General features: G+C 47.6%; 1 protein-coding gene across 1 annotated transcript; it reads left to right on the top strand.

The window, feature by feature from the left end:
- Positions 1-1,105: 1,105 nt before the first annotated feature.
- Positions 1,106-4,680, top strand: LOC124687391 (RING-H2 finger protein ATL80-like). The gene is made up of 3 exons (XM_047221178.1): positions 1,106-1,324; positions 2,850-2,947; positions 3,952-4,680. Exons 1-3 carry the CDS (start codon positions 1,106-1,108, stop codon positions 4,286-4,288), a joined length of 654 nt encoding a protein of 217 aa, XP_047077134.1. The 3' UTR covers positions 4,289-4,680.
- The last annotated feature ends 5,996 nt before the right edge of the window (positions 4,681-10,676 follow it).

Genomic DNA, 10,676 nt, shown 5'->3' with positions numbered 1-10,676 from the left:
CCTAGGCCGCTGCCCAAGCCACTTGCATCTTCTGATAAAAAGCTGTCTGACTAAAAGGAGCCTTAAGGCACACCTTCATGATAACCGCCCACTTCATGGCGGATCGATTTTCGATTAATCCCGAGAGATCGATCGCATCATCCTCTTCCTCTGTGATCTCCAGGCGTTTGAGCATGGATTCAATTTCCTCCTTTGGTTCCGGGGCAAGAGATTCGCCCCGTTCTTCCTCATCTGCATGAGTCGCATCTCCATGAACCGATGATGCCGTTGCCTCTTTTGTTACCACGTCTTCCTTCCCAACACTGGTATCCGCCATGGTCCAGGGGTCCAGAGCCTCCCCCACACCCTCCGCCACCAGTTAGATCTGCTAGCTCGAAAACTTCGACGTCGATCGGAAAGAATCTCCAGCTGCCGGCGACAAGTTGGACTCCCGCCGGGTCGCAAGAGGAGAAAGGAAACCCTAAAACGAAAGGGTATTCTTCGACTGTTAGAGATGCTCTTATTTGTGGAGGGAGGGTGTATCGGAGGCAATGCAGGAATTCCCACGTAGCACAAGTGGAGACGAGCAGAATATCGCGTCATACCCGTCTCGTCGTTCCATACCATGTGTGAGTCAGCTTGGCGACTAGCGACTGCCCAATCTTGGACGCACGCCCCACCTGTCCCGCCGTCCCACGCGTTCCTCTACTTCCTATCCAAAGGCACAGCAGCCAGGGTCGGCCTCACTGACTGCCGTAGTAGCCTTGGCCCCGCGTCAGAGAGAGAGATCTCAAGCGGGGTGACCGGAGAACCAGAGGCGCGATCGGCAACACGGCGTAGGCAGCGCAAGCCACAGCAAGATACTCCCCCCACCAACCTCCCGGATTCCATTTCCCACCCGCCGCCCGCCAGCCTTCGCCGCATCATTCCTTGCCAGCGGCCCACGCAAGTCCCAAATCCCAAACCCCGCGCCCCGTCCATGGACACCCGCCTCGGCCCCAGCCGCGCCGCTCTTATACGCCGCAGCCTCCTGCTCAAGCACCAGCTGCCGTGATCGACAACGCCGCCCGCCCGCACACGCTTGCTCGTTCGTCTCCCTCACCTGGTTGGCCCTGGCGGCGGCGAGATGCTGGGGTCGGGCCTGAATCTGGTGACCACGGTGATCGGCTTCGGCATGAGCGCCACCTTCATCGTCTTCGTCTGCGCGCGCCTCATCTGCGGCCGCACCGTGCGCGCGGAGAACAACGCCGACGCCGACGCGGGCGCGGCCGTCGCCGCCGCCGCACGGGCCATGGCGCCCTTCGACTTCGACGTCGAGTTCCGCGCCGCGGATCCCGATCGCACGGTGAGCTACTTCTGTCTATCGCCGCTAGCATATCGGCATCCTGTCTGTCTGCCTGCGCGTGTGTAGCTGACCGATGTTGACGCATGGCCCGTATCCGATGGAGATGGGCGCGCGTCATTGCCGCGCGCCTACTTAATTCGCGATCGTCTATCGTTTTCTTTTTTTCACTGGATGAACACGCAAAAGTTCAATTCAAGTGATCTAGTAGCTGTTAGACGCGCACTGCTGGTGCCCTCAAATCAGGGTTGCATATGCATACTACCCAGTGCGCTCTTCTGCATTCACTTTAGTTCTTACTCACAATACGTATGCTTTTTTTTTTTTAGCCACCAATCCTCTGTGGGAAGTTGAAAGCTCACTAACATGACTAAACATATTGGCTGGTCAAAAATAAAATAATTCCAAGCTTTATGCAGTCCTTATCGGTCCAACTGTACTGCAAAATAATTGACCATTTCCAACCGTGTGATCTTCAGAGTCAGGCCGTATGATTAGGAGAATAATGGACACTTTGATTGCTTGCGCTCTTAACCTGAACAATGCAGGCGTGAACATTTCTGGCTTGCTTTTTTCCTCTGACTTTCTTTTGTACATCTAGACAGGTTAGTGGAAAAGTGATTAAACTGTCTATCGTGAATGTGTTGTATGTAAAGTGTATTCTGAATTGCTTGAGACAAGTTAGAACCGGATTCTTGCCAGCATGGTCTCCTTTGGAATATCACAGCTTTACAGTCATGCACTCAGCCCAACTTTCCAGCTGAAAAATTATACTACATAAATGCAAGGATTTGCCTTCCGAAAAGCTACACATGTGCCACGTTTTTTAAATCTCTATCTCCAGTTTCATTTCAGTAAGTGTGATATGGTATAACTTTGCCTTGAAAACCTAGGGTATGCACATAGTCCATTATGCCCCCTTCCTAGTCCCTACATTTCATCCACAGCTCGATATTTGATAATTAGAGAAAGATGATGCAAAGTTGCCCCCACACATTTATATATGACTGAGGAGTGTAATTTAGCTCATTCAGAATTCTTGTAATAAGTTGAGCATACCATTTATTGATTGACCGACGCCATCACAAGTGCCAATCTTGCAGGCACTCTAAAGTAGTAAGATGCTCTCCATGTTTCTTTGCTTTGTTGCACACACTATCATATTGTTGTTTTTTTTTTGCTTTTATTTCTTGTTGTGTCGTCACCGCCTGTGACCGAGAGGTCCCAAGTTCGAGTCGCGGTCTCCTCACATTGCACTTCGTGAGGGTAAGACTTGCCACTAACACCTTCCCCAGACCCCGCACAGTGCGGGAGCTCTCAGCACTGGGTACGTCCTTTTTTATTTCTTGTTGTGTCGCCTGAAATGAAAAGGTGCTGCTTGAGGTTACTAAACAATTACAAATTTTCAATTAAAAAATGTATACCCATCATAGGACTTATGCTTGTGCCTTCTGATCCTGTGGGTCAGTTTACTTACAGTTACCTGATAGTTATGAACTTGGCATAATTCATTTTATTGTGTTAACAGATTGAGCATACCTGCAGTGGATTGGAACCTTTTGTTGTTGCTGCGATTCCTACGATGACTTATAGCTCTGAGGCCTTCCATTCAAAAGATGATGCCCAGTAAGTACACTGCTATATCTTCTGCTCCTATTTATCTCATATTTTGCTCAAAACACGTACAAAGTGTCAGTTAGAATGCAGAAGAACACAATGTGTAACCTAAGTATCAAACAGCTGCAAAATTATACTCCCTCCTTTCACTAATATAAGACCTATTAGTTTTTTTTAATAAATACATGTATCTAGACGCGTTTTAGTGTGTAGGTTCACTCATTTTGGTCCGTATATAATCCACTTTGAAATATCTAAATGCTCTTACATTAGTGAGAGGAAGGAGTATTTTATAATTGTGATGGTACGGTGCTCGAAGCTACGAGTTATCACCCAACTTATGAAGCATGTATACTGGACAGCTGGTCAGGTGCTTCAATTAGAAACTGAATTGCAAAACCCAAATTAAAATGCACCTCACTTGCTAGCTTTGCAGTTGATATTTGTAGGCTATTTAAAATGCAACAACCAAATTATGTACTATGTTTCTTGGGTGAGATTTACAAGACTGTCCCTTGTTACCCTTTCGTTCTTTCCAATCGAAGAAAGGAAATGAGAAGGTCTGGTAGCTTACCACTGAAACCTCACATAGTAATCCAACATAACCTTTTGTGAAATCTAAATAATGAACCTTCAAAATGGATTTCATTATGTACTAGATAGCTAGGCACGACTTTCATTATTTCAATCTCTCATATACTTGATTCTCTTGAAGTTCGAGACAAGAATTTATTCAGTGAAAAGAATACTAGAAGATGGCATTTTTTCTTCATTTCTTGTATATATCTATGACTTCATCGAGTTAGTTTCTTCCCTAGAAGATATCATTGTTATACAATCTTCCCTAAGGAACACCAAAAAATCATGTGAAAAGAAAAATTCCTTTTGGGTTCTGCTACCTGCTTGATAAGGATTCTTTATATATACTGTGATATGTGTGTAGAATGCTCACATGTGACTTCTGAATCAAACAAGTAACAAGTTTCTTGTTTTTTGTTTCTTTTCTTCAACAGGTGCTCCATATGTTTGGGTGAATACAACGAGAAAGAGATTCTGCGGATCATGCCCACATGCAGACATAATTTTCACCTTTCCTGTATAGACACATGGTTACAAAAGCAGACGACTTGCCCAATCTGCCGAATCTCGCTGGAATTACCCGGTGGAAAAGCTACTGCTTCCCCTGCCCCTAGCCCCCCACGGTTACTTGGCCACCCTGAGAGCTCTGTCAGTCGATCACCTCACTGGATACTGCCTATTCATCGTGATCGTACTGGAGGCCGAGAAAACAGACCGGCCTCACAAGAATCACTAGAAGTGGTCATTGAACTCCAACATGAACACCGTTGAGGTGTAATCATGCCATGTTGGTGAGACTAAATTCTTCGGTGAGGAGCACCTCACCGAGGACGATTTGCAGAAATCGTGTGCATCCTTCTTGCAGCACGATCCTTTGGGACATAGAATTGCAGGGGATTTGTTTGCAGGCCTGGTGCCTAGGCGGTTAGGCATGCTTGTATATCTGGGATTCAGAGATTGTAGATTAGCGAGTTTCACCCCATTTTCCTTTCTGTGGCTCTTTGGATGTTCTTTGTGATGTTTATTTGTTGTATATTATCAGTTTGTCACAGGAAACAGTAATATAGATCAGATTCGGCGCAGCGAAAATATTTGTGGCTGCTCCTATTCTTGAGAAATCGCCAACGCTTCTGAAGTTCTGAATTTCATGCTCTGTTTCCTAAGTTCCAGCTTCCGTCAGTCTTCAGTCTTAGATAGTATGTTGATACGGCCGTCCTCACATAATTTCCGTCCGACTTAAAAAATACACTAGCAAGCCATGTATTTGTGCATGTGGCTCGATTTAGTTCTGATACTCGCCATTTCCAGATTTTAAGTCATGATACCCGCCTTTTGCATATTATTAGCCGCCCACTTGTCAATATACCTAGGCATTTATTTGGCCGGACAGGGCTTCAGGCCAGGCCAAAAAGCCCGAAGCTAAAAGTCTAGGCTATTGGCCCAGCCCGACGTGCAAACTTGGCCCGGCCTGGCCGGGGATTTTCGAGCCGGGCTACCCATGCCCAGCTATACTTGTCAATTGGACTCGATTTAGTCTTAAACCAGATTTGTCGTTAGAATTGCAATGCTTTGGACGACACGTGGATGTGTGTCCCACTCGCAGGAGAGCAACCGCCCTGGAAATTTCCACGTAGCATCTCCTGCATCTAGAAGACACCAGCGCTCTTCAACATCAGTCCATTAACCAGCACCCCATGTTGTTTCAGTTTCAGAGAGTTTTTTCTGCTCGAGGGAGGGGAAAGGAGCGATGGAGAGGGAGATGTCAGTGGCGGTGGTGACCGGTCGATCGGAATGCTCGAGGAGGGGATACAATGTCAAGGAGACACCTAAGGTCGCGTTGATCGCGGCGGCAATTGCTCTTATCTGCCACCATGAAGGGGAACCGCCGCCTTATTTCGGTAAGCCTATCCTCACCTCGAATCATCCATCGACGTTCTATGTTGCAAAAAAAGTAGTCGACTCTATGATGATTTCTATAAAGTAAATAACTTGTGGGAGATTAACCAATCATTACAGACAGATGCCGTGGAGGCTATGTGCAAATTTTTAGGAAAACTGCTCTTCTTTGAGTGGGACCCACATCCACATGTCGCTCATGCCAGTACAATTTCAACGCTAAACCTGGTTTTAGAACTAAATCGAACTCGCAACAAATATGTGCGTAAAAGAGTATATACACTTTTAGTCCCACAATTTGCAACCCGGGAGCAGTTTAGTCCCAGATCTTGCAAATGTGACAAAAGTAGTCCGACAACTTGCAACCTGGGTGCAGACTTGTCCAAAGTGGATGAATTGGAGCAAATTTGAATGATTTTGGATAGATTTGACCGCGTGGGTTGAGTTGAACTAATCGTTTTTTGCAAAAAGAAAAGTCCAGAGAAAAGCACTCCTTCTGTCCTTGCTCCTCCCACTCTCTGTGAGTCAAAATTGAGTCGTCTGGATCAAAATCCCTTCACACGAGCGGATAATGTAGCAGAGCGATGGCGTGAGCGGAGACGGCAGCGGCGAGAGCAGGGCGACGCGGCGATGGCGGAGCTGCCGGAAGGTTCGATGGACGGCATGGGGCGTTCACTGAACCTGCCCGTCGAGGACCGCGGTGGAGGGGAAGGCCCGTGGCCCCTGCTGCTGCTCGCGGTGGAGGGCGACAGGAGGAGGCGGCGAGGATGGTCGCGAGGATGGCGGTGCAGGAGGAGGCGGCGAGGAGGGCGGAGGAGGAGCAGAATCAGAAGCTGTACGATAGGGTGATGTTGCTGCACTACATACTTGCTTCCGAGGAGGACAAGGTGAGGATGGTGGAGCCGATTGGCTGGCATCCGCTTCTTGCCACCAACATGAGCTTGCAGATGCAGGTTGAAATCCTCCAGGGCAGGGTCGACGCGATGAACGGCCGCTCCTTCGCACCTGCGTCCTCACCGCCTAACCGGTGCAAGGCGTGGCCGGCACCGCCGCAGTAAGGCATGTATGGAATATTTGCATCCTCTACGGCCGCAGTAAGCCATTATGTTCAGTTAGGTCATTGTGAATTATGGTCCATGTGATCAAAATTTCCTGATTTTTCCATGTTTTGTGCAGATGGAGTAGTGGAGCAAGAAGAAGTGGAGCAACAAGAGTACTGAAGCATGGAGGAGATGGACAAGATACAGAGAACAAGGAAGAGCATGAAGTAGTAGTAGTGCATATGTGTTCCCTATGTTATGCTCTAGGTTAGTTGGTCATGCCTGTAGTGTTACCTGAATGTAAAGAGGGTGTGTTGGTATGGTAATGTAGGTGTAGGTGTGTCACCTGAATGGTTAGGTGTAGGCAGATTCCTGAAATGTTAGTGAAACTACTAGTGTGCTGGTATGGTGAATCTATTTGTACCGTGTGGAATTTCAAATGAATGAATGAAGTTTGTTTTTCTCCTTTATCATTTGCAGTAAGGTATGTGTCATATATGGTAATTTAAATGCAATGAACTTGTCATTTGCAGTATGGATGTGAGGAAAGAAAGAAAATACCAATGATTTTCATCATAGACAGATACAATGCAATTAACTTGTCATTTCAGAGCTGTCTCAAATGAGCTTTTCATCATAGACAGTAAAAATGGTTGCAACGAGAGAGTAAGAATGAGCTTTTGATTAGAGACAGTAAAAATTGTTAGCAACCACAAAAATAGAATGAGCTTTTCATTGCACACAGTAACGAGTGAACTAGAATAGAGTGGGCTTTTCATTTCAGAGAGTACAAATGTTTAGCCACCAGAGAAATACAATTACAATCGCTTTCAATTTCAGAGAGTATAAATGATCTATGTAAATATGAAGTAAATATTGTCATCGAATACAAAATGTAAATATCTGGAATGTAAAAATTGTAATTGTGTAACAGCCAATATATGAATTTAAATCATGTCTTCAGATGGTGGTGCACTCTGACTAACAGGAACTTCATGTGCATCAACATTTAAATCTGGGATCCGAGTAGTTTTCTCTGTTCATCACCAAACAGTAGATGATATATAAGTACTTCCAGGACCTATAGTCCTTGCTTGGCTTTTTCTCCCAATATGTTGAGCCTCCGGAACACTACTGGTACCTTTCTCTGAATTGAACAAAAAATTGAAATCATCATCTGTTTTTTCACATTGGAGGAATATATGAAAATGAGTACTACCAAAAAAAGTAGCAATATACATGTTGTATTATTTCCTTGCCTTTTCTTCCCCTTTCCTCTCCATGTATTGTTGCTTCCTTGCTCAGGTACTACATCTTCCTCTTAATGTAACAAAAAAATGAAATCACCATCTGTTTCTCACATTGGAGGAAGATATGAAAATGAGTATTCTAAAAAATTATCACTATACATGTTGTATTATTTCCTTGCCTTTTCTTCCCCTGTCCTCTACCTGTAATGTTGCTTCCTTGCTCAGCTACTAAACCTTCCCTCCTAGTTGTTGCCCTTCCTCTATTGCTACTCCTTCCTCCGCCTCTACCTCGTGTCAAGCTTCCTCTAGTTGATGCAGTAGTAAGTTAGTAACTCTTTGTCTTGATGTTGGAATGTTGTCTCTACCAGCTGTTACAAAGGCATTTTCTGGCAATGGACCTAGAAACCTGCTAATTGGCACATGCTCTCTCTCCTACAGGAAAAGGTACTCGTAAGTATCCTCATTTTGAATCATGTGCACCATGCTATCCTCTTGTTCTGTAGGATCCATAGAAGGGTTTGGAATGTGTGGGATCACATGCTGTAGATAAATTTAGTACAGAATAGGTTATGCATTTTACATGGTGCCACAAATATTTGCACAAAATAAAAATGTACCTCAACAATAGATGGGATGTTTAGTTCTTCATCCTCATCAATAATATTATTTTGAGACTGCTCTCCTAGCCTGTCAAGATATTTCTGGTGACCCTTCTTGTTGTGATCAGCTTTACCACATTTAGAGCAATGCATAGTCACCCCTGCCTTTGTAAACACCTTTACTCCTTTCTTTATTTTTTCCTTAGGTGCCTTCTTCCTATTTTTCTTAGGCCTTCCCATAACTTTGGTGAATAGAGGTGGATGTATTGTCACAACATTCATATTTTCTCAAAATACTCTCCCTCTCAAGGGTACCAACTTGTATGCATAAGTTTTGTTGAATGCATCAACAATGTAGCAACTGTGTACTAGGTTTTCAGGATTAATCCTATCTTTTCTAGAGCATGCTACCACATGGTGACATGGTATTCCAATAAGTTGCCATCTCTTGCAATCACATGTTCTTGCATTGAAATCTACACTATATTCTTTCTCAAACTCATGACTGGAAACAGAGTACAGGTAGTTACCCGCAGGAGTGACCTTACATTCATTGCCTGCAAATTGTGCAACTAAAAGTGTATATACCTCTGCGTAAAATTTTATAAATTGCAAGTAGTACTAGGATTAAATCTAGTCATACATACGCGCACGTACAGAACACTGCAGTGTATTTAACTCTTTTCGTCCTTACACTGAGATCACGCGCTTCTCGTCTCAATGAAAAAATCAGAGAGACCACGCACATCGTCTCATGGGATCTATAAGAGCATCTCTAGCAGCGCCCGTAAAAGAGGCGAAAACTGAAAAACTCCGGCGGTAATACGGGTTCGGGCCGAAACTAGGCCAGATGGGAGCCCTAACTCGTGGCCTGACCAGTATAACGAGTTCGCCCTCCCGAGAAACTGCGCGGCCGCCCCGAATTAAAAGGGGCAGCGGAGGGGAGTTCGGTTTCCAAATTCTACTCCCTCCGCCGCCGCCTCCCCAGTATTCCGGTGAGAAATCAAGCAGCCGCAGCCACCCTTCCACCCTCCTTACCGGCGCGATGGCCTCCCGTGGCGGCTCAGCAGGTCGCGGCGCCGGATTAGGCGGCGGGGAATCGCCGCTGCGTCCCCCATGTTCCGCACCGACGTGGAACGCCGGAAGTGGAACATGTCGGAGGGCGCGCGCAAGCACAGCGCCCGCCAGTGGACGAACTGGAGGCTCACGCCCCCAGGAAAGCTGGCAAGGTACGCCAATGGCGGCGAGGGGTCGTCGTCTGGCGGCTCCAGTCGCGCACCGCGGCTCCCCATCGCCAACAGCTCGGACGACGACGAGCTCGTCCCCGCGTGGCCACCCACCTTCTCGGCGGGCGACTACATCGACGGCTCCGACGAGGAGGACGCCGTGCTCGTGCAGGAGAAGGCCATCTCCGCGGCGGGAAAGTAACTGAAGATTGCATCTAGGACGGGAAAAAAGAATAATTTTGCGGTGTTCCAGTTCGTGGAGCACGGGATTTCCGGCGCTTAACCGCATCATGGCCAAGGTTTTGGGAACGAGATTCTCTGACGTACTCCTTCGCTGCTGCAAAGGGACGTCGATCTCTTCGATTCATTCGCTAGGCATCGGACGGTATCGTTTGGAAACCCAGCTATGGGGTAGGGACACGCAGCGACTTGGTCAGCCCAAGGTCCAGTTCCACTCCACGAAGCAAAAGATCATCAGGGCATCTCCAATGGGCCGCATTACGAACATCCGAAATGTCCGTTTGCATCGGCCTGTGGACACTAGGCGGTCCAGGGCGACCGTTTGCGTCAGGGTATCTCCAGCGGTGCGGACGTATTTTTTTAGCGGAGACAACATTAAGGTTGTTAATGGCGGTTTAACCTCCCGTTGAGGGCTGCCGCTGGCGATTACCGGTTCCCGCGCGACGACGGTCGTTCCCGCGCTTGCCCAATACATTGGCAAGTTTCGGCGGTGTTACGCGCGCGGGAAACAACCTGGGCGCCAACATCGTTTCCCACCCCACCGTGGCTATATATGGTGAACACCGGCGGGGATGACGGGCACACCTCAAGCTAAACCCTACCATCCATCCATGGCCGAGCACAACCTTAGCTGGGATCAGGTTGTTCACATGTGCCGCCAAGCCCACCCGGAGGACGAGCAGCTAGTCGCCGACGCTTTTCAGGCCGACCAGCTGGGCCTAGAGGCGGGGGAGGCGGAGGCGGCAGGGCGCGCACAACTCCGTGAGCGCCTCGCTACGGCCAGGGAGGAAATCGCCGGCACCAGGGCCGAGCTCGCTGAGGCCAGGGCGGCGCTCGCGGAGGCGCGAGCGGCGATGGTGGCCCCTCCGGCTGCCCCACCCGTGGACGTCGTCATCCACGACATCGCC

The sequence above is a fragment of the Lolium rigidum genome, chromosome 2, assembly GCF_022539505.1.
Source record: "Lolium rigidum isolate FL_2022 chromosome 2, APGP_CSIRO_Lrig_0.1, whole genome shotgun sequence".
NCBI lineage: Eukaryota > Viridiplantae > Streptophyta > Magnoliopsida > Poales > Poaceae > Lolium > Lolium rigidum.
This window is presented reverse-complemented; position numbering and strand designations above follow the sequence as displayed.

Excerpts from the sequence above, each read along its gene's own strand:
- LOC124687391 (XM_047221178.1), top strand. The coding sequence starts at position 1,106 with ATGCTGGGGTCGGGCCTGAATCTGGTGACCACGGTGATCGGCTTCGGC. Across the intron at positions 1,325-2,849 it reads CCGCGGATCCCGATCGCACG|ATTGAGCATACCTGCAGTGG; the intron begins GTGAGCTACTTC and ends TTGTGTTAACAG. Across the intron at positions 2,948-3,951 it reads CATTCAAAAGATGATGCCCA|GTGCTCCATATGTTTGGGTG; the intron begins GTAAGTACACTG and ends TTTCTTCAACAG.